At 36.5% G+C, this 24742-nt stretch overlaps 2 protein-coding genes across 7 annotated transcripts in view; one reads left to right on the top strand and one right to left on the bottom strand.

Moving 5' to 3' along the window:
- The window catches only part of MBP (myelin basic protein), an 85532-nt gene extending 68978 nt beyond the window's left edge, over positions 1 to 16554 (top strand). For 2 of the 3 annotated variants that reach the window (XM_050329996.1, XM_050329991.1), the window contains exons 4-8: positions 10388 to 10495; positions 10983 to 11017; positions 11597 to 11629; positions 12599 to 12721; positions 14769 to 16554. In XM_050329996.1, coding sequence (XP_050185953.1) covers positions 10388 to 10495; positions 10983 to 11017; positions 11597 to 11629; positions 12599 to 12721; positions 14769 to 14868 — 399 coding nt within the window. In that variant the 3' untranslated portion in view covers positions 14869 to 16554. The remainder of the gene's footprint in view (positions 1 to 10387; positions 10496 to 10982; positions 11018 to 11596; positions 11630 to 12598; positions 12722 to 14768) is intronic. The other variant, XM_050330006.1, reaches the window with a different exon arrangement.
- ZNF236 (zinc finger protein 236) overlaps positions 16442 to 24742 on the bottom strand; it is a 73960-nt gene continuing 65659 nt past the window's right edge. For all 4 annotated transcript variants that reach the window (XM_050329951.1, XM_050329961.1, XM_050329979.1 and 1 more), the window contains 3 exons: positions 23492 to 23621; positions 20677 to 20853; positions 16442 to 20247 (listed from right to left, as the gene is read on the bottom strand). In XM_050329951.1, the coding sequence (XP_050185908.1) occupies positions 20120 to 20247; positions 20677 to 20853; positions 23492 to 23621 (435 nt within the window). In that variant the 3' untranslated portion in view covers positions 16442 to 20119. The remainder of the gene's footprint in view (positions 20248 to 20676; positions 20854 to 23491; positions 23622 to 24742) is intronic.

The raw sequence follows: 24742 nt of genomic DNA, 5'->3' as shown, positions 1-24742 counted from the left end.
ACAGTTCTAACTTTTTTTTTTTTTTACCTACCAGAAGTAGGTTGTTTTGGTTTGGTTTGTTTTGTTAAGAACAACTACACGTAGTGTTACAGAGTCCTGACTTGCAGATCTGAGCTGGAAGCACAGAGAAGTTTTATTATCTTGGCAAATGTCAATCACATTAGAACTTCCAGTACCAAAGCACTGTTCCACACAATGATAATATTGATGGATGTCCTAGGAAACATTCCTAGGAAGCTCTCTCATGGAAGAGCAGTGTAGAAAGTACTGAGCAAGTGGCACAGACAGTTGTTTTAACGATTATTTATTTAGCCTTTGAAACAATGCCTTTTGGTTTTTTTGTATCAAGGAAGCCTTGCGGTACCATTTATTTATACATTTGTACACGGAGGAAGTCCAGATGGCTAATAGTCTTACTTGTGCTTAAACCCTAAATAGTTGTTGTCATTTGCTGAATTTTGTCAAGTATGAGTACTGATAGATGGTGAAGGTGCTCAAGGTTGAGTTAAAATAGAATGAAGTCACTTGGCAGTTTTCCAGGCTCTGTTAAGTAAACAGGTCTTTGGTAAATAAGATATCAAGAAAAGCACCTTAAAGGACGAATTTCAAACGCTTGAAATGCAACATTTCCAAGAGCTGCACTGTTTATTTGCTTGCACTTGTTTTCGATTAATTTTGAAGCATTTCAAAGCAATTCTGCAGCTGCCTTTCTTGCAATCTTCATTTTTCAGCCAGTCCATGCCCCAGTGGGAGTGTATATCTCCACTACCCACACCAGCAGGCACTGGAATGCAAAGACAACACTCCCTCTTTGTACAGATTTAGGGCTGACATTCAAGCAAAACACATAAATCCTTTGTGGAGGCATTTTCTTCTTGCAACCATGGCTAAGAAGCATATTAATGAATAATATTCACTATTGTGTACAGAAAGGTGGGGTAGGAACAATGCTGGGACTGTTTCATGGCCTCCTTTACTCCTATGGAACAGGTTCTCCCTTACCCTGCAATTCTGAAGTTACATTAAGAGTGCATGGGAGTCCCATGGCAGTTGTTAAAAATAGAAATACTGGAATGTACAGAAATAACCCTTCTCTAAGGGACAGTAAGCACATTCACCATTGTTCCCCCAATCCCATCCCCATCAAGATTTTGGGTAGCTGAAAGTCAATCAAAACGAGTTTGAATTTTGTACTTATAAGGAAAAATTTTAAGGCACAATATTCCAGACAGAACTGTTGTTGTGTACAGCTCAAATTGTACTAAAGAATAATTTAAAATGGTGACAGAAAGACACTGTGGTGCAGACATTTTAAAAAGCATGTCAGAGAGAATAGAATAAGGATAAATTATTTCCTTCCTAATCTTCATAGAATATTTATCTAAACATTTGTAAAGCATCTGAGCAAGTCTGTTAAAATGATCAAATGTTTATTGTGCCTCCTAGACTCTAGCCTATATCAGCTTCAGTATGTACTGACTGCTATTTTGTTTCTTTGATGCAGCTTTTTATGCTTTTGTAATTCTTTTATGATTTTTTTTTCCTACTAAAGTTTGGATTGTGAAACAAGAACTTTTCTGTCCTGTTTTAACATTATGCATTAACTTACTAAACTTTAAACTACATTTGTGACACAGATGCAACAAACCAAAATATTGTGTGACAGTAAACAATAGGCTAAGGCCAGACAGTGAAAGATTAAATCAATTTTTCTTATGCATTTCGCTCCAGTTTTGTATGAAATCTTGTAATGTTCTCCTGTTGCCTGTATGAAGCCTTGCTCCTGTATTTCTTTCCCAATATCTATGTGTTTGGGTGCAAGGAATATGGAGGGAGGAGATGGGGCTTCCCCATCCTATAGACAGATACAAGGTATGAGCAGCACTGGGCTGAAGTTCTTCTCAGCATGGGCAGAATCAGGGTTTGGGATCAGCATTTCTGAAACAACAGTTCCAAACCCACTCTTAAGTTAGATGGTTGCAATAAACATGCACAGGCAAAAAGTTTAGGAACCACAGTTTTAAATAATGCCAGAGAGGGATAAATTAATCAGAATAGTTTTTCTTTTTTTGCACTTGAGCTCTATTCACATTTGCTGTGGAAGCTTTAATGTATACTACAGCACCTTGAAGAATTTGAAAAGGAGTTAAGTGACATTGTATACTAGTCAGACTAGCATTGATTAAAGTTGATACTTACTGTGATTTTTATTTCCAAGTCTGAATTTTCAGGGAGTGGTATTGCTCGTGATACACTGTTTTGTATAACCTGCTGTGCAAGCAGTGTGCTTGTAAAAAATATTTTTATATAGTTCATGGTGGTTGTAACAATAATTTTGTTTTAATCTTTTGCTTTATATGTGCTTTATGTATCCATTAAACTGTTTATATCACAACAACTGGTGTACTAATGATTTAATTTGTTTTAAATGCTTTAATCCATTAACAGAAGTTGCAACAAACTAGTACTTGTACATGATGGGTTTTCAGATCATTAAAAGAGGCTGTATGTTCTTCTCCAAAATTCAGTGGAAACAGTGCACTGGACAGAAATAAACAGAGGGTGCCTTCTGGAAGGAAAGGACTAGGGTTTTGAATAACTGAAGCTCTAAATCCGATGTTCTTGCTTTATGATAATGGGAACTGTTTGTAGCAGGTAGCAACGAACGATGAATACCCAAACATGAATTAATGTATCAGAACTGCCAGTTTGAAGCTCATTTAGCTTGTGCAGTGGTAGAACCTCTGAGCGCTTTAGATCTGTCTGCTTTAAAAAATTGTCACCCGTACAAAACCAGAAAAGTATCAACAGGTGAGTACACTTAGGAGCCAGCACTGCATAGGGTTGATTTTGATGTGTTTATTTAACACATGCATGACCACATACATGTTATTTGTGCCTCATAGTTAACACATTATTTAATGTACTGGAACTTACTTGCATTTTCAAGGAAATTACTGCTTGAAGCAATTATTACAAACTAAATTAATTTGGGAGTTGGACCAAGTAAATGCCCTGTAAGTGATGCTTAGAAATGCACTAACTTTTGGTGAAGTATTAGTGATGCTTTGTTCTCAACCTGACAGCGGCAGTATGGCAAAGTTTGTTCAGAAATGGGACAAAGTACTTGGGGCTTGCTGATTTGTATTACAAGTTAAAGAGAAAATCATGACTGGGAAGATGGGAAAAGTCTGCTTTTACTGTCTTTTATATGGTCTCTTTTTGCCTCTTAAATTCAGAAATGTGTTAGCAACATGTTCAGGCTAAAATACACATTAATCAACTGAAGCATTTTAAAGATCTCTGTTTCTGATCAGTTTGTATCAAAAGGTTTCCCCCTTTCATTAAACTTCTAACAGGATATTTCAGTACAGTTTTTGCCTGACTTTTTCTAGCGTCTTCTCTCCACAGGTATGGTATAATAATAATAGTAGTAGGAACAACAATAAGTTTAAGTGGGAGCTGAAGCAGAGCACTTGGTGAAGCTCCAGGCTTGCTGGGGCACTTTGCCTGGGCCTCAGCCCAGGTTGCTGGAGGGCCAGCTTTTGGGTTTTTTGGTAGTAACTAACTGGCCTTGGCTGTTCTCAGCGACTCCTATCAGTTTCACCCGCAGGGCCCCACACCCCAGCTGAGAGTAAGGTCAGGATTTAATTTTACTACTATATAGGGAGGTGTGGGTGTCAAATAGATTTATTTAAAATGTCCCATGAGATGTTTCTCTACCTAACATTGCATTTTTCTCCATCTGTTCACTTCTCTGCAGATGAACCAATTTGATAAAAAAGAAACAGCTTTAGACTAAAATCTGTTATATTGGGGTTTTTTCCTAGCACATATATTATTTCCTTGTAAATGAAGTACTGTGTTATCCTTAGCAATAGCCATCTTAGGATGCTAAAATTAATGTTTTTGTTCCTCAGTTGTTTTGAGATTGTATAATGGTAAACACTGCTCAATAGAAAACTGAGACAAAATATTTTTTTCCCACTAATTTTGTTTGGTACCTCTGCCATCACATACCATTAGTGACAATTCTGGCTTTCATCTTGTGTACTGATGCAAAATATCTTACCTTGTTCCTGAAATGGTCTCCAGTTAGACAAGCTCTGTTACTCATTTCTCTCAAAAGTTACTTGGCTTCATTTTGAGCTTCACAAGAAATCTTCCACTGCCGTTTTCAGGTGATTTTACTGAATTTCTTACAAAGCAATTTTAAAAATATTTGTAAAAACAGAATTACTTCTGCAAACCCAAGACGAGCCTTAGCTCTCTTTAACTTTTTGCTTATGATGCACCTACTTTTTCATTTCTGATGATACATTCTGATGATACAATTAATGTGCCTTGGAAGCTGTACAAACCTTAGGTTTGGAATGATCTATCTTCCCTATTTTATACTAACTCTATTGTTGGAATTTTTACCTCAGAGTGACAGTATTTGTTAAAAGAAATAAGCTATTAACCATGCCATGCCTAATTTTTTCATAACAGAAACTACCCTGTTAAGCTCTCTCCAAGTTATGCTAATACAGGCAGTAGTACTTTTAACAACCTGTACAAGAGTTTAGCTTGTCATTTGCTTACCTATTGAAGGCAGAAAAGAAGTAAAATTGGGCCAGTCCCTTCGAAGTTGAGAATTGATAAAATACTTTGTGGGTGGGTGAGTGTGCACAGTCTGAGAGATGAAATGTTTATTTCCAGAAATCAAGGTTGTAGTAACATTTTTCTCCTCTTTACTTCTGGTCAGCAGCTATAAAGGGAAAGTGTACACCTAGTATTTATATTTTTGTTTTCCTAAAAATTCCCATTATTCTAAGAGTTTCATGAGAACAGGACTTTTGAAATATTTAGAAACTTCTGCTTTCTTACCAATAGCCATACCCACAATGTTGCATTCTTTCATTGTAGCAACACCAACAAACAGATGCATCTCCACCAAACATACAGGTGACCAGCAGAAATTTATCATGGTGAACACTGATCTAGGATGTCTTCTGTATCTTGACCATGTACAATTAAGTCGTTAACACTGTGAAGTTTGCTGGTAGCAGAAACTACTCTGAGAATACTAGCCAAGGTCTCTTTTTTGCTGGAGTGATCATTCTCAAAAAAACCCTCAAAACCCAAATAACAAAACAAACAAACAAAACCCAAAAAACCCCAAAACAACAACAAAAAAAACCACCCAAAACACCAAAACCAAAAACCCAGACCACAAAACCCCCACATAAGCCATGGATCATTTCAACAAGGCTTAATCTATGCCATCAATACCAACTTGATAAAACAACACAGAGGACAATACTGAATATGCACCAGAGATTCTGTCCAAGCAGATAAAGAACCTCTGTCATGAAGAATATTTGAATGAAATGATTCATGCTTGGCAGAAAAATCCTTCAGAAAAGAAAAGGCAAATTAAAGTATTGGGTTGTGCCTCTGAAACCATTTATCAAGTGTTACAACAATGGAATAAATGGGACATGGGAAAAAATCCAGAAGGTATGATGGCACTGGTCTCTCACTCTGGTCCCATCATAAACCAGAATTTCTCTCCTGAACAACTGTCTTGATTCTTCTTTTTTGTCTCCAGTAATTCTTTCACCTGCTAATTTGGGAACAGTAATCATCACTAAGAAGTAAGAGTTATAGGGAAATGTGGTTCTGAATTATCAATTGGCACCTCTCCTGAAGGTGTTCTCCATTGTTTCCTCCTTCATGCCATGTTTCTTCCTTGTGTTTGTTACTTTTCAGTCATCTCTAGTCGTTACTGACATGTTTGCTATTCCCATTGCTCTGGTAAGAATTCTACCTGGTTTTTTTAATCACCTATTTCTAGACAAAGATTATATTAACAATGCCAGCACAACACTGGAAGACAGAATCTCCTGCACTCTACATCTCTTTTGCTGCCAATTGTAATCTGTAAGGACAATTTGAGCAAGTAATTTAATTTCTGTCCTAATTTCCACATTAGTAAAAATTACCAGTACCATTACAAGGATGTGTGACCCCTCTTTTTTAAAGCGATTAGAAAAACCTGCTGAATTTGATAATTAACTTTAATGTCACCATCAGACCAGCTGGTGGGTAAGATGTCAGCATCCACACCGCTTTTTGTAACAGATCAGCAAGTTGTGAACAGCCTGGAACAAACACCATCACAAAGAGCAAATCGGTACTTGGGTTGTACATGAACGAAGATGGAATCAACGACACCAGTATAACACAGCTCTAGTTTAGCAGTGCACGTTCACAGAAATTAGACTACTACTAGAATAAGCACTGAAAAATACATCCTCACATGACACGTGCTGTATGTTCTGCTGCTGCCTGATGAGAGGCCAGATAGCAGCACTGGAAGGCTCTGACAACGGTGCCAGCTACGCCCAGGAACACAGAGCCCTGGAGACAAAGCCCCTCCAAAGTCCAAGATGAAGCAATTTCTATATTCAAGTGCCTGTCAGATTGTTCTAGTCAAACTATAAAATTTCCTCATTTAAAAACAAAACCAAAATGCAAATCCTGAGTAATATTCACTGAAAGGATGTGTCTCAATTCCTGTTTAGCATACTGTTTTGAAGTGGTACTAACTACAGAAATTCAAACCTGGGGTAGGAATTTCCTTAGAGTTTGGATTCAGAATCTATTTCAAGGACTAATACAAAATCAGCTGAATGGCTTACAAATTGCCTGTAATCTTTCAGCCTTTTCTTCCTTACAAACCAGCATGAGAGCTGTTCATCACTTAAAGCTTAAAAGCTAATTTTAGTCTACCAGTATGGTTGAAAATGTCTTAGTTGGAGGGGTGGGACTGGGTAAGCATTACATCCTGTAGGCTGTGGAACAGTTTGGTTTTCTAAGCCAATCTAAATGTACTTTTCATGTCTATATGAATTTGAATTTTTTTTTTTTTATGATTTCTTTTAAATTCATGCACAGTGACTCATTGGGCATCTTGTGAAGAAAACCCATTGGACCCTGAAAATGTTAACCGTTTTTCATTCATATGAATGTCAAAAATCTTTACTTGGTTTGACTGCATTTTAAGTCAGCTATTTCCATATTTCATATGTATTTGGATTTTGCCAGTAGAGAAACAACATAGGATGTATTTTAGATTTTCATCTCACATCCTAAAGTAGGCAACAAAACCACTTAGCAGTGATAACTGAAAGGGATTGAAAGAAGCTGTAAATGCAAGTACTCCAAACCCAAAGTATTTTAATACTGTTATTGTCACTAAAGCTTATAACAAACTGAGTAGGAGTTAGAGCTTTATGTTTCTATTTACACATGTATGGGATCTTCAGCTATAAGCAATCCGCTTGTGGAGGATGAGAGCTCTCAGTGACAGCTTTTAATACACATTTAAAGTCTCCCTTAATGACTTGCAAGATCTGACATACTGTGTTTATAGCAAGCAAAGCAAGGGATGGATTTCATAGGATTTCATCACTAAAAACAAGCCTGCTTAACCACAGTTTTTATGCTTTCTACACCCGGAGTCAGCTGTTGCACAACACTGAAAAGCATGCATATATATATACACACATACACACACAGGTATCTTCAGGTAAATGGGAAATGCAATAATCTTGCAGAAAACCCTGAGTGGAGCACATACTGTTAAAGAAGTTGCAGGGTTTGTTTTTTTAATTAATAGCTCTTTCAAGGTATTAATACAGGTTGTGCCAGTAAATGTAATTAGTCTGATGTGAAAGTAGATGGCGAACAGAGGGAATGCCATGCCAACATATAACTAATGTTGAGACTTAAAATACCTGCACATTTTCTTTGCACTGCATTCACAGGGACTCTTTCTCTTTTTGGCTGACATGCCTAAAGTAGGTGACAGAGTAAAACAGTGCAACCTTCCTCTGCAGCACCAGAAGAAACTGCAAAACATTGCAATATTGAATCACTCCGCATGACAGGATAACTGTGGGTATTTTACATGTTTTTTTCAAGAATTCTTAGTTACATTCATAATCTTTAAAACTAATAATTTCACAGTGAAGTTGCAAACTGCACTTGTGTCTTGAGATCTCCCAGTTACTGCTTAGATTTCCAGTACTGGCAAGTCTTATCTATTAAGATAATTCAGCTTAAGGGTTGTTTTTGGCTTTTTTGAATGCACAACAGAGTTGACTTAGTAGGGATCCTTTATTAAGGTCAATCATGTTAATTGGGAACAGGAAAAGATGAGTGTTCTCCTATTCAGTTACTGAAAAATTACTGTATGTTTAAATTTTCTTTAAGGGCACAAACAGAGGCATCACCATTTTAAACTTCACCAACAGTACCCAAGGGCTCTGAATTCAACTTACACTTTGCATTTCAAAATAGATAGATACGGAATCCAAGGATGCTTTCTATTGGCAGTGCCCTCAAGACTGAAATTCCTTACAACATTGCAAGAGAAGTAAGGAGAACTCGCTGCAGCTGCTGGGAACTGGAGACAAGTAACACAAAGAAATAAGAAGTACATTTCTTCCCTTCTAAAACATGGCTGCTCTTCTCTATTCCTATTAGGTTTTAATAAGAATATTATTTAAGGCCAAGGACTGAAAGATTATTTAAAGATAAATGGTGATGATCTGTATGTATTAATGAAATGTACAATGACTCCTGAATGTTTTCATTCAAAAAAGTCCGCTAATATCACACCATCCCAGTAACCTATCCTAGCAGAATAAACCAGATATATTTTCTCTTTTCGTTCTGAATCCATTCAAATTTACCTTTTAACACCTATAGTTATCAGTTATTACAAAAATATGAGCAAGATCAGAAAAATATCATTGGATTTTGCTCTCTGTCCCTAGGATCCAAAAACTAGACAAACAAACTACAAGTGAAAGAGTAATTCCAACAATGAATTGAAGGGAAACATGTAAATTACCTGTCACAAATTAATTGAGAATAATATCAAAGATCCCGAAGACATATGATGTTTGCTGATGACAAGATGAAATGAAAGCACTTTATTTGTAACACCAGGAAACGCATTGTATTAAACTCACTCAGAACAGTAATTAAAAATTACTTCTGATTTGCTACTGCTTCATACAGATTAAAAGGGGAGACAATCAAAGACTGTGATGATGTTTGGCACTGCAGGCAGAAGAAACTCTGTATTTTACAGCACAATGACCTTTTCAATGAGCCAAGTTATTAGCACCCAATAACTGATCAAAATGCCAAATTCAAGACATTTAATCTGATCTAAACGCTAAAAACCTATTATGCCAGCTTCTCTCTGTGCCTGTGGCAATCCACAGCCCACCGGGGAGTTGCAGGCCACATGCAATCAAATCTAATTTTGAAGTTTTCTACTTCACACACTGTAGTAGTTTTGCAGTTGGATGGCAACCGGTTTCTGCTGCTAATGATGGACGTTCAGATCTGCAACACCATGGCACTTACTATGTTATTTATCCTAATGACAAGGCAGTCAGCTGGTTTCAAATGCAAAGCAATGGGTGATTTGAATTCAGATTAACAAGACATGGCTGAAGTAACTTGCTCTAAACACCCATTGGTGGCTTACTGGCTCCCTCTTCCTAATCATGGCTGCAGAGGATATTTTGGCAACACTGGTACTAGTGACAAAGTGGAAACTGCTGCAGAAGTATAAGCAGGACTGACTGCCTGACACCACGGAGATCCAACAGATCCAATAAAACTCAGAATTTCCTGCTTTTAAAACAGTGTCTATGTATCATCAGCATGCAAAAAACCAACCCTGATAAAAACCAGCTGAACGGCTCTGCACTGTGGTTGTTTTTTTCCCCCTATAGAGATCAATCTTATAAACTATATATATATATATATATGACTTAATTTGGACTGTTGCCCAGGAAGCCCTACTGAAAATAGAAAGTATTGTCGGTCTCACTTGATTTCCTTATTCTAAAAAAACATTGTTCTTGCAGCTCATCAGAGTTATGTTGTCTTTGGGAACTGAGAAATGATACAGGATACATTCCTGCTCTACCATGGAAAATGATCCAACGTAATTTTAAGGATTTTTTCCACTTCTGGTTTAATTTCTAAAATTACATTCTACTATCCTCCTCAAGAAAAAATTCCTACTTAGGCAAAATTAAAAGGTTACTGCTACCTAAACTTTCCAGTAACAGGCTTAATTCCACACTGGGCTGTAATATTAAAAACATGTTGCATCATGCATTATGTATGCACAACATATATCCATATACACACTCTGCCATTTCACAGCACTGACAACTTTCGAGTGCAATCTCCATAGATTTCCAAGGCATTTTTCTGTTCTTTTCATTCCTGGTGGAAACGACTCTTCAGACTATCACTGATAGTCTGTCCTTCCCAGCTGACTCAGTGCTATGCCTACTCTGTTTTTCAGGATATACATGCAGCCAGGGTCAGCCACCATGTCGGGTCCATCCCCCAGAGATCTCAGCATGGCCGGCCTGTTGATGACAACCCTGTAGTCCACTTCTTCAAGAACATTGTAAGTCTCCCCTCCCCTTGTTATGCACTAAAATGAAATATTTTCTTTAGGATCCATCAGCAACCAAACACTCCCCCATCACTACTCTTTGTTTTGAGCCTCGTTAATTGTAATGTGCATTTGAGCTCATGACGCCATTCAAATGCAAACATAATTTTTACCTAGGAACACAAATAACACTGTAATGCTACCAAAAAAGCATGTGGAACCCTTCGTTAGCACAGTCAGATTTCAGCAACGATGTCAATTATACAGCTTCACCATATACAGGTTTTGTCCTTGTGTCTTCCACACTGGCAGTATTCAGGAATTATCACTGCTCCAAAGATAGACATGAATCCATTGTGTTCTAGGCAAAGCCTAAGACAGCAGAGGAGCTTCTCAGTGCAATTACGATTTTTAACTCACGGATAATTTGCAAAAGGCTTGATGACTTCCTAAACTTATTTCTGCCTTCGTTTTACAACTTTTTAATGTTGTTTTTTAGGTCTCACCCCGTACACCTCCCCAATGCAAGCAAAGGTAAGCACTTTCAGGGGCTCAAGCGACATCCATTTATGGGCTAATTCATACTAATTCAACGGCAAGCCTGATTCATTGTCTTCAATGGCACTAAGTAAAAATATACAGGTGTCATCGGGAATAATTTAAAGCAAGGGCCTAAGACACAGAAGCCATGGTTCTCTTCCTCATGCACTTTCTGACTTGAGGCATGACAAGTCAAAGCCACTCACAGGGATTTTTATATTCAATTCATGTTGTGATTGCTTTATGTAATAAACTAACAACAGGTAATGCTTTCAAACAAGCCTCACCCACCAGAAACTGTCCTTATATTTGCTAAGCTCAGTTGGCTTTTGCAGTACATAATACTGACAAACCATGGCTAGTAAAGTCAGTTCTTGTAATTACAATAAAGAATTTTAACCTTTTTTAGCTTCGTGAAATGACTGTACAGACTTGTTTTCAACTCCTGCCTCATTATCTGGCCATTATTTAATGAGTTTTGCTGCCTTTTCATCTTCTTATGTGTATGGCACACCCAGATGTTATGTTCCATAGTGATCATGGTGTCATTGTTTCTATTTCTTGCATGTACAGGGAAGAGGATTATCCCTCACCAGATTTAGCTGGGTAGGTGATGAATGTGCTTTCAGTAATAGCCATTTTATTTACCAGGCCAAAGCATATCCTGCTCCATTGCTCAAGCTGCTGCAGCAACGTGATAATTTTGTTTTGTCTCAATTTTGCTATTTTGCTTTCCTCGTTCCACTTTCCTTCCTCCTTCCATAGCACTTTAAGAAGGGTAATTGTGTTGCTTGCTCTTATCCAGCAATTTGGCAGCTCTTGCAGCAATAATTTCTTTTGCTTTAGCACAAAGGGAGCAAAATACAATGCATGGCAAAGCTCTCCTTTAAGACTCCTAGAAGACTCATCTGTTGCATTTTTCTTTTCCTGGGATGGACAAAAATGGGAGGGAGGGCTGGGATGGGTGCTTATTCCACAGTTCCAACTGCTCTTACACAGTCTGCAAAACTAACCTGTCACTAATCCAAGTATTTTCTCCCACCTTTCCTTGCAACCCCTGTCAGTAAAAAGTGATCTGCCTAAACATCTACCAGACAAATTCTTTCCACAGTTCTCAGAACTAATTAAATTGTACTTCTCTACCACAGGTTTGATTTTATACAAGATGGCATGTAAATTACTGGCATTTTAAGACAAAACACCAAAGTCTTCAAGTCATCAAGCTTTTTTTTCCTTATCAGAACACCACAAATTAGCTGATATGTTTGACATCTTAGAACTCGTGAAATTAAAACATTTTAAGTTTTATCATGCAGGTTAACCTTCCAAGTATTAATTTTTTGATTATGAATTCATTTTTTACAGATTGATGCTTCCCTCAGATTTGAGTCTGTTCAGATAATTTCCTAACATGTTCCTTCACTTGTATATTACAAAAAAGACTGTTCTATTCCAACAACCTCCAAATTCCTCATTTGAGTATTACATTTCAGTGATCACAAACAAAGATTACAATGTGCATATGGCAATTTTAATGTGATAATTTGCAATATACATGAAAATCTTTCTTTGCAGGGCGGTGAAGGACACAAGCCAGGATATGGAAGCGGAAAATTCTATGAGCATAAATCTGCTCACAAGGGACATAAGGGATCCTATCATGAGGGCCAGGGCACTCTTTCCAGAATCTTTAAACTGGTAAAGTACAACTGAACTTACTCTTAATTACAAAAAGATTGAGTCCAGGAAAAAGAGAAGCCAAACGTCTCCAGAACCTGCCATGTTTGAAACAGCCACACTAACTTAAAGCTTCTGAAGTAACTAGATGTGTATGGGTAAACCAGAAGGTTATTTCATGGCTTAGTGACTACTTACATGATAGGAAACAAAGGTAAAAATACACAGTTAGTTGCCATCAGGAAAGAAGGTAAGTCCACAAAGTCCCACAGAGACCTGCACCAGGATCAGTATTGTTACTGAACACACAAATGACCTGGAATACAGAAGACAAGTGAGGTGACACAGCTTATTGCTGCTAAATTATCTAGAATAGTGAAAATTAAAGCAAACTGATCAACTGCAGAATGATAGTTCAGGGCAGTGCTGGACACATACACCTGGCTGAGATGCAATAACAACTTGAACAGTTCTGCTTGTTCCCACTCCAGGTGGGAGAACTCCTACAATATGTCAGTACAGCAACTTGCAACACCACTTAAGTCAGACAAATTGGAAAATGTGTCATATGAAAAAATAAACATTTGGTCAGATTATCTTTAATCTGATCCAGTTCACCATTTCAAGTCACAGCACAGCTCCACCAACACAGCTAACAAATGCAAACAGAACGAGAAGAAAGGTCAGTCGTGAGGATTTTTCATATTCTGTGTCAGGAAATAGACACATCATATCCACTGGCAGGTACCTTGATAAAGACTGTATTGTCCCTCAAGGGTACTAAAGCATTCACTCATAACAAATCACCTACTGTACTAGTGGCACATGAAGAATGCACCCAGCAGTCACCTTCAAGTCAGAAGGTCTGAGATCCCAGTCTCAGACTATTGCTATTCCTCTCTGCAACAGGAAACATAACAGCACCTTCACCTGAAGCAAAACCCACATTTTTATCTCTTATATGGTTTAGGTTATGTGTCTTCCATTGTAGAGTTGTTTTTCAAATATATGCAGCACTGAGTGACAGCTTCAAAACTTCAAGGAGGTAGTAAGAATTCTTATGTTGCAATTTAAGAAAAGGAATGAGCTCTTCAGAGGCACAGGAAAAAAATCAAATCTTTACCTTTGAAGTCTAATTTTCACATTGTGTACTTGTAGTTTTTAGTGGAGTTTGGATACATCAATAATTCCATTGCTACATACTAAAATTATTTGTAAAATTTCATTTGAACATCCGAAAATACCCATTAATGATATCTCAATAAAATTTATTATTCTCTTTTTGCATAATCATCACAGCTACTTTAGCTTGGATTTATATATATCTGAGAGATAAATAAACCAGTTCTACTTTTTAGATAGTCTCTTCCCAGCCATTATAACTTTTGGAATTAATGTCAGAGTTCTATTCAGGCCCATTTGATTTAGACCCATTTTTTACAGCAGGAGGCATTAACAACTACTTCTTTATACAGTTCTACAGTCTTTGACAATATAAAAGTTATCCATTCTTTAAGATACCTTTGAAAGAAAAAAAAAGCCAACTACCTAAGGAATTAGACTGATATTTCCTTGAAACAGTTCTGTAAAACTAAGGAGGCAGTGCTGAAAGAAGAATATAAATAAAGTCCCAAAGTACACACATACATTTTTTTTTAAGTAAACAGTTCAGACATCACCTGATTACGGTAACAATCACCACACCACATCATGTTTGTGGTCATAAGCACATTTTTCAAGATTTTCCTAAAATAGTTGGTAAAGCTAAGGGACAAGATACTCTGTTAGCGTAATCTTAAATTCCAAAGAATGAAACACCAAAATTTTAGCTTGGATCATCTTTGCTATAAACCCACTTCTTTTCTCAGTTACAGGTTAATGAACTGTCACAATGTTTTTCTCCTAGTCTGATGTCTTCTTATTATTTGTAAAAATAGGCCAGGCTTCAGCCCTTTTATCTTTTCTTAGCTTCTTTTTGTTGTACTTACTACAGATTGATGATTTTCAATGTATAGCCCCAAATACACATTAACTTTCAATTAACCTAACTCTGTTCTTCCCTCCACAGGGAGGCTCTGGGTCCCGACCTGGATCGCGGTCTGGTTCACCAATTGCTAGGCGCTGAAGCTCTAAGATGCCATTCAAGGATCCTGTACTCTGCTTCATAGTATAACTGCCTTAAAATTAATAACAGCTGCCACAATTACCTAGATAGATGCAATCCATTACTTAATGCCAATTAGGTTCTGCATGCAGTACATTATACAAACTTCTATTGGCAATCCCTGACCAACAGTTGAATGAAAGGAACATAAAAAGTAGCTTTACTAGATGTTTTCCTTATTTCATGTGAAGTAACAAGATCTCTGACTTTACTTGTTCTCCTTCAGGATGCCCTAACTGTATGCTGGACTCCATTATTTCTCCCAAGCACCTAATTTGAGCTCAACTCTTCTGGTTTCGTTTTAGTGAACATCAGAATTACAAATAAAGAGTTATAATGTCTTGGACACTGAGCACTGCTGTTAATGAATTTCTGAGACACTGCTGTTAAAAAAACCCAACATGTGCAGAAGTTGTAAGGACTGTTTATCCAAATAGTTTTTTTTATTTTTTTTTTTGGTTGGTTTTTTGTTTTGTTTTAATCTTCCTTCTCTCACTCACAGAATAATTTATTTTCGTAACAGGATTAGGCAGTCATGGAAAGGTTTACCAAACACTGGGAGTTCAAGGTATGTGAAATGTGGGAGGGGGCAGATGTTGTAGAATCAATACGATGCCGAGCAATAGCAATAAGGAAATTCTTTCCATGCCATGAATTGCTCATCGCATCCAAACCATTAGAATTAAGAGTAGATGAGGGAGAGAAAGAGGATTTCAAATTTGAGTTAGACTAATGTTATGAAACAAGGGATATTCCCAGAGAAACATCTAAGATTGCACAAGTGACCACTGGATGTCACCGGTGCTTCACGTAAACTCTGCTGCAACAGCATTGATTTTGCAGTGCAGTAAATAAGTAAGTAAATACATAAACAAAAAAGTCTAATTTCTGAAAGAAAGCCCTTCAGTACTGGTATCTCAGGTAGTCCTGCACATCTCATGTTAGAATTTCAAGTCTTTCTCTTGGTATTGCAGCAGTGTTGTATTTGATCAGCTCATCTTTTGCCTGAGTAACACCTGGATGCCTCTTAAGGGCAGTGCACCAAAGCAAACTCATAGTAAACTACTGTGAACATTTAACTGTTGTACTGTAGTTGCCTCATAGAAATAAATTGTAGCTCAGTTAGATGTAGACATTAATTGTTCATGAAATACTAAAATGAATGTGTGGCGATCGTATTTCCAACCACATTTAGGGAAATAAAAGGCTCTTCTGAATTGCACTGTTTTATTACTTAAACTTACCATTTCTTCAATCTGTCATCTAAGTGTCTGATTAATTATTTTATTTTTTTAGTTTTAGCCTATGCATTGTAGACTACAGTTAGTGCTTTCTAGGTTGAAACTGCATTCCTAATAAGTGCCCAGTGAAAGTTACCTATAAATATTTATGTTAATTGCATTTCACATCTAAATCTATTGTAGGTTTAAATCAGTGTCCATTAATATGAAGCAATGGAAGATGAGATGATAGAAAATACATAGAAACTAAAGAAAACAAAACTGCCAAAATCATTAAGCATACATACACGTATTACCTACACTGGTTGCTATGTGTATTTTTCTATTGTAGCTTCATTCAGATGTATACTCTGCAACATAATAGTTGATTTAATTTGAATACGTATTGTTCTTATAGGAACACAGCTTTTAAATATATTCATTATTGAAATAAAGTAATCAACTTGAAACTTGGGCCAGTTTTGTTTTTTGCAGAGGAAAAGGTCATACATATGAAAATCTGTTTGATTCATTTTTTTTTCCTCCCACAATTTATGAATAATGTTCAAATACTAGAAAATGACACTTTGGGACCCAGCTGCCTGCATACAGGCTTCTAATGGTATTGCTTAGCATGGCCCAGAAGGCTAACAATAGGACACAAGACTTATGGAAGGCCAGTGTCTGTGCAGTGGCAGCTACAGACCAGGGGGATACTGCAAGGCATAAAATGTCTATGAACAGGCAATGAAATCGTGCCCTTCATGAACAAGCGTGGTGCAAATAGCCTTCAAAAATGGGAAAGAATACTTAAGGTAAAGAGCCCCTGAGAAACACATCTTTCAAAATACTGCACTGTAGAACTTCAGAATTTATCCATAGCTTCTTACTTGCCTTCATCACTCTTGTTTCCCTCACAGTCATCTTTCCCAGAGGCTGAAAGTGTCTGTTTTGGATTTACTTCCTATAGTAAAAACAGGTACAGTAATTGAAAACATTATTTTACCAATAGGAGTCTCTTGAAAGTGACTAAAACTTAGACAGAAATTTATTCTTTTAATTACTCCACTAGTAGTTTTGCTGAAAAACAGCAGTTTGAATGGTGATTTGATTTGTAACCAAAAGGATTTTTCCTGAAACAGGAATGCACAACCAGTATTAGGGAGAGAGTAGTTTCATGTACTGAAGGAATGGACATAAACCAAAAGAAATTCTGACCAGACATGAGTCAAAAAGCCTCAGGCTAGTGTAAACTTACTACTAGATCAAACCAGAAAGAACAGGGGCATTCCTATGCACTGTTCCCTTACCCACTACACACAACATGGCTCTTCAAGCAGGTCTCAGAACAAGAGTTCTTCTCCTTCCTTAAAAAATGCATCTACTGCAACACTGCTTTTGAAAACACCAACCTATCAGTTACCGTGTCTGTATTTGTACTGAACATGAACACATACACTACTTTGAAAATCTCCAACTCAGTCTTACCAAGGAACCTGGGCTATACAAACCTCTGTTCACTTTGGGAAGTGTCCATTTAAACACAGTATCTTTTTACTCACAAAATCTGCTTTTAGCATGTGCTCACTGAGCATCACAGAATCACAGAATGGTTTGGGTGGAAAAGGACCCCAGTTCCAACCCCCCAGCTGTGGACAGGGACACTTCCCACTAAACCAGGTTGCTCAGAGCTCCATCCAACCTGGCATTGAACACTTGAAGGTATTGAGCATCCATAACTTCTCTGGGCCTCCTGTTCCAGTGCCTCACCACCCTCATAGTGAAGAACTTCTTTCAGACATCTAATCTAAACCCATCCTCTTTCAGTTTAAAGCCATTCCCCCTTGTCCTGTCATTATGTGCTCTTGTAAAAAGTCCCCCTCCATCTTCTTAATAGGCTCTCTTCAAGTACCAACTACTACCAGTCTTTACTTCCTGGCAGCAATCCCAGTTAGAGCAGACTGAATGCTTTCAAGTATTCAGGAATAACGTTCCCATTATGAAGGATGGATTTGCATCTGGATGTGACCAGTTATAAATCATCTTTGGTCAAACTGAATTTTGCAACCTTTGGAAATCATCATGCCCTACACAGCAAATCAACTCCAACCAACTTTGCTGTGCATTTATCCAGTATTCTCTGAATTAACTGGTTTTATACATGGTACACACAACACAGCACATTTTACTATATTATAACAGATAAACAGGATGCTATGTCATGAGGCCAGACAACTGTAAAATATAGTATCTTCCTTAAGCAGCTGAAACACTCATGGCTGGTTGGAAGGGAAGGCACTGCTGGAAGAACTTTACATCTTTCCTTTACATCTAATATCCAGAGATGCACTTCTGGTAAACAGAGTTTTTAGAGTCTCCTAGAATCCAGAATCATATGCTTAAAAAATACACGAAACAGAAGTTGGAAAAAAGTAATATTATTTAGCATGTTTTTGAATTAAATATTCCACATAACAAAAGTGTTATTTTCATGTCACCAACTATATTACTTATATACATATGCCGAACAGTTAACAAAAGAATTAAGAGAGGCCCTATCAAAACCAACAACCATTTCTTGCTTCAGCAATCTGAAAGAACTAGTTTATATCAGAGACAAAGTATAGACAATATTTACAGAAAAGGGCTTTCTGGATCTGAGAACAATTATCTTTCAGAAGGTAAATTAAAATCCAGCTCTGTATTATAGTACAACATATCCACCACTGATCTAGAAGTACTTGTGGCAACCAAACAGATGAACTTCCTGCAACTGGGATTAGTATTTACAAAATATACTGATCAGCCACACAGAGGCTCATATAACTTTAAATATATATATATACATATACAAGCACACATATATATATCTATATATATGTAACATATAAATAAAATTCAAAAGAACAAGGCAAAAATAAGAAAAAAGCTTCTGTCTTTGGAATGTCTAAATGACAACTATGTTTTTACTCCAGTGTTTCTTTGTTACGAATACACTTAACAAGTGGCACCTTTGAAAGCATTACATAGTCAACTAGGTAGTTTTGCTGAAACAATGACTTAAACAACAAATAAAAGTAACATATTTCCAAAATTCACAAAGAAAATAATGAGGAATTTACAGATTCAAAATGATAACTGTTTACAGCACCAGAGAACACTGTATAATATAGGTGACATAGTGTGCATCAAACTTTCTCCCTGCTAATACAGAACTGTATGTTTACTTCACAGATTTAATATATGGCTGTGTTTTCCACAGATACTGAGATATGTACCTGTTGATCCAATACAGCAAACAACAGAAGAAGCTTTCATTGGAACCTCTTCTTGTTTGGATTCTTGTGAAATAATTATTGCTGAGTTCAAAACCTCAGACTTTTACCGTAAAAACTAACAACTATCTGCCTCTGTGGCTGGAATGGAAATAAACATGCTCCCTCTCAAGGGTTTAACTCGATAAAAGCCATGAAATCATGGTATTTTATTTTTTTTCAACGAATTCTCAAAATGTACTAAAAAAAAAAAAAAACAGCTTTAAACAGCAGTACAGCATTTTCCTGTGCCACATAAGAAAAAAAAAATTGAAGGCAAAACCCCACTATTTTATACTGCATGCATGCATCAACTCTGTAACATTTTGTTTCCTTAAATATGTGAAAAAGAAAGCTGATGGACAGTTTCATGGTTTTCCCATGAAGTTATTCTTCACTTTCATTAAAAATGGGAATCATTCTATTCTGATATAAAGTTCCAGTTTATTTTTAAATAGGTATACTGGCTGTGAATTCGAAGATGAAACTGTATACATTATTACCTGAGTTCACTGATTCACAGACAACTTAGCGCAGATTAAATGGTGTTTTCCCAATATTCTTCTACAAGCTTAAAAAAATGAATTGATCTTTTAGGTAATTTTTGCAAATATTAGAAAAACTATAATATATTATTCTATCGTTAGTATTTTCAATGCTTGAAGATTTAACTGTAAAATTTGAGTCCCAGAAACATTTTTAGCTTTCAAATTTCAAGGTGTCATCGAAAAACATTGCCTATACTTTGCCATTCACTTGAAGATTCTTGTACCACTTCCTCTAAATTCAGAGCACGACTAATATCTTCCCCTTCTTGTTCTTGGTGACTAGCAGGCTCTTGTACAGGACCTACCAAGGTATAAGAGAAAAAGGCAAGTGAGTATGATTTGATGTACAGTGCTAGAAAAATGCAAATATAGCATTTGAGAACAAATGAATCATGCTGGGAAAGGTATTACACAACTACTTCAGATACTGTAGATTTATCAGACAGTCTTTGAAAAATTAAAAACAACCTAATATCATTGTTTTCCTGGAATTGTTTTTGAACACTGTGTTTCTGGACACAGAGCTCCACATTAAAAACAAGGAACCAAAAAGGTAACCAATCACTCTTTCAAACTGATTTTTGGGTTGCATGTGTAACTATTAACTCATCTACTGTGGTCTCTGGCTATTAGTGCTTAATTCCTTGGTAACTTAAGGGAAGTATTTTGTGCTTTCCCAGTAAAGTACATGCCCTTTTGCACTCACCAGTACTACCACTATGCTACGTACCAGTGTAACCATGAGCCCGTTTCATATGCAGTTTCATATTGCTTTTCTGTGTAAATCCCATTGCACAGTAATCACATTTATAAGGTCTCTCTCCTGTGTGCCTTTTCATGTGGACTTTAAGAGCACTCTTCTGGTTAAATGCTTTTTCACACAGTGTACACTGAAATGGCCGTTCCCCTTATGAGAGAGAAAAACATATTTAATAATTTTTCATTTCAACATTAAAACACAGTTCAGAATTCAGCATAAATCATCAAGATGACCTAGAAATGAAATAGACATGACCTTTTTCTTTAAGACCTTCTCTAAACAGTGTTACGGCTCCATACTGTCAGTAAAAATCCCAAATTAAATGTCAGAATACTTACATAAGTACTAAATCACTGATATTATCTTTCCTATCCAATTTATCAGTAGATTATTTAAGAGGTGCAAAAAAATCATTTGACTTTTCTGTACCCAAGGAAACCTTCAGCTTTTTACATCATTCAGAGTAATGCAGATAAAGCAATGTTCTAGAATTAACAAAGTTGATGTCTGTAAGAAACTAAAAAGTCAAATATGTTAAAAAAGAAGTGTTCTGCTAATTCTACATGGGACCTATGTCCTCCTATGCCAACAGCTACTAGTGATTATCCCATCTTACCAAAGCATTGATCCAAATCTGCCAGAATACTACTGATTTCTAACTATAAATGCACGAATGTATTAATTTTAAATATTTTTAAAGTTAAAAAATATCTACTTTGCAAAATCAGACCTTTGATTAAAAACTCAACATCCCAACCTCTGAGATTAATGAAAGACACATTGTATGTCATTAAGGACTTCTAAAAGCACTTTCTGAACTTAGAAATACACTTCACTATTAGTCAGCTCAATAAAGCACAAGCAGGAGTATAAATACTTTTCCACAATTGTTCTTAAAGGATGAATGTCTCTCTCCCTTCATTCCCTGTATGTTAGTGTTCCCACATGCACTGTAGCTTGCATGCCAAATCCAATTTCTCAGACAATCAATAAAAGGTCCTTTAAAGCACAGAAGTTTCCTTTTTTGTTTGTTAACAACTATTTCACTAATTTGAAGTGAAATCTAGGTTTCCTAAAGTACTTTTGATTCCATTTTTTTAAAATTCATTTGAAGTGAACAGCCTTTCTTGTGTTGTGTAATGGGTTACCATGTGGCTTTTGGGTAGAACTGGGAGCATCTGCTTCCCTCTAATTTCAATATTTCTTCAAACTACTCTTCGTTGGTAAATCTTAAAGCACAAGATATTTAGTTATTCAGAGAAATAATGCTTTTTCATTCTGACCACTGATTCAGTAGGTATTGCCCATTAGAAATGGTTAAAAATGTATAATCAAGAGAGAAATCACACTTTCTCACAGACAAGGATGGCATCTTTATGAAAGCAAGTCAGTTTAGATTTACATTAGCCTTTCCTATCCTAGTCCATAGTCATATCCTATGGATTGACCTACCATTGTCTGACATTGTTGAAACAGAAACGTAAATATGAATTTAGTGAGGTTTGTTACAAGTCCTTCCAAAACAGAAAGAATTTTTCCTATGATAGTGCAGATGCATAAAGGGACTCTGCTCTGTTCCCAGACTTCCTAAAGTGCTCTTTGCCCATTACAATGGGCAGTATGAATCAAAGCAGGGAGAATGGAAATTGGCTGTCTTTACTGCTTTCTGAATATTTTGTGGTACTCTTAACTAGAACATTGCCTTTTTTAAGAGTCTGTGTTATTTAGGCCATTTATGCAGAGAGCAAATTACTGTGGAATTCTGAAGAATTTTAATCTCCTTGGATTCTCCTATCTCTCCTTTCCTGTCCCCAGTATAACCAGAATGTTCTTTTCTACCACAGTAACAACAAAACAGCTTGATGCTGGGGAAAGACAAAGCTCTGGCTGATTCACTGAAAGACAGTTATCCTTTTGTGGGAGTCCCATCCAGCTAAACAGCAACACAGACAGCTTTCCCCTGTCCTTTTTAACTTTAGCAGCCATGACAGCTCTTTCTTGGTAGCAGTGACAGGGAAAAGAAAGAACTTGTTTTGGAGAACCGACTCCTATATTTAGAACTCATGTTCTTAAGAACACTGTTCTTCAGGCACAGAAGGTGACAGGGAAGGCAGCTGGGCCAACATCCTATCTCAACTTGTAGCAGGGCAGAAGCTGCAACCTGAAAAGCACTTACATCACAGAAAATGAGATGGTTTCCCTAGGAGAAGCCAGCATAATCTTTATTTATAGATTACCAGTTGAAGAAAATACTTAAGTGGAAAAGAAAACAACAGATTAAAAGCACTGGCATTAGAAACAGATGAACTGAGCAAGTAGCTCAATGGCAATGAAGCACTGGATACCGGAGTCAGTATCAGCAATCAAGCTTGTTCTTTGTTTAACATCACTGAGCACACCCACTCATTTGCACGTTCTTCTGTATGCTTGAAGATGATTATATCTAGTGTGTTTACATCACTATAAACAATGGCTTAAAATATGCTCTTATTAATCTGTTTCAAAGACTGGCAAACTTTTACATACAAGCTCATGCACTCACATTACCATTGCAGTACTGCCATTCCCAAAATACAGATAAGCTTAGAGAAGCATCATGAGATTTCAAGTCTGCTGTTCCTCCTTTTAACTTGCAAACATTTTGGGTTAGAAATTTACCATGGTTTTTTTAAGCTTAAGTCGATATTTAAATGCAGTGAGCTGAAAGCATAAGCAAGGACTCAAAATATAACACCCATATATTCATGAGAAAATCCTGTGAGATAAAAATAATTTCTGTTGTTACCTGTGTGAATGCGACTGTGTCTCTCCAGCTGACTTGGCTTAGCAAAAGCTTTTTCACAAGTATCACACTTAAACACTCTAGGCTTCTGGGAGCTCAATGAAGGTCCAGCCTGATGGGTTTGCATGTGCTCCTAAGCCAGTATGGAAAAAAAAATACATTTCAGACCATTTAAAAAAATGTCAGTATTTAACATAAAAAATATATTCACACCTTGCAGAGGATCTTAGTTATCAGCAGACAAGCTGTAAGAAAATGGAAGCCTGCATTTCTTTTTCTTTTAAATGAGAGATTATTTTTGTATATCAACTCTTTGCAACACTGATGCATCAGTATCTTTACATTTGGAAAACTCCACCAATAACTGTATGTTTTGCTTTTTTTGCATACGTTAGTATCTTCACTAATTATCTGAAGTAAAATAAAATAAGCTGAACCAGAACTCTTGAAATGCTTTTCTCACCTAAAAAGAAATATTTTGACAACTTGTGCATTTTAAGTTAATATAGGACTTTTTCCTCCTCTCCTCTACAATATCCATCTCCCTCCTTGTCTGATACATAGGTATTCCTCAGCACCTGAATTAGTACCACTGTAAAACTGTACGGGTCTCAAAGAGGGGACTATCACAACATACACTCATACACAGTCACACAATGCCAAGATGCAAATAGAACCATTTCACAATGAACTTTTAATTAAAAAAGAAAAAAACCCACCAAAATCACTAAGGCCCTTAGAGGTAAGATAGCAGAATGATGATATGACCCGTTTTACCTTCATGAAGAAGCATTAATAACAATTCTAACTTCAGGGTTTTTAATTCACTGATGCTGGACCCAGAAGACTTGCATATTTAGAAGAGTATCTTATGATATCTATTAATATTTTTATTTAAATATCTTTATTAATACCAAGATAGAATTCTAATTAAAGAAGAAAGCAAATATATATATATATTTAACTTAGAAAAAATCTAATCAAGAACTGTTTGTGAAACAGTACTGCAAATACTTGCCCACTTTCTAAAATGTGTGCGGATATTCTTTTCTAGTCTATTCATAACAGACTAAACTATTAATTAGTCTTTACTATACCTAAACAACAAGCCTTCTTGATGTCTATGAAGTCCTATTCCTCACTCCACGAACTGAGTCAAACTGTATCTGCAGAGTTTGTTTACACTGAAAAATCAGCGAGACAGTTACAGGGAAGAATATTATTATCATAGTAATTATATACTATAGTATTATA

The sequence above is a fragment of the Myiozetetes cayanensis genome, unplaced genomic scaffold (assembly GCF_022539395.1).
Source record: "Myiozetetes cayanensis isolate MyiCay16 unplaced genomic scaffold, myiCay2020 scf1, whole genome shotgun sequence".
Classification (NCBI taxonomy): domain Eukaryota; kingdom Metazoa; phylum Chordata; class Aves; order Passeriformes; family Tyrannidae; genus Myiozetetes; species Myiozetetes cayanensis.
This window is presented reverse-complemented; position numbering and strand designations above follow the sequence as displayed.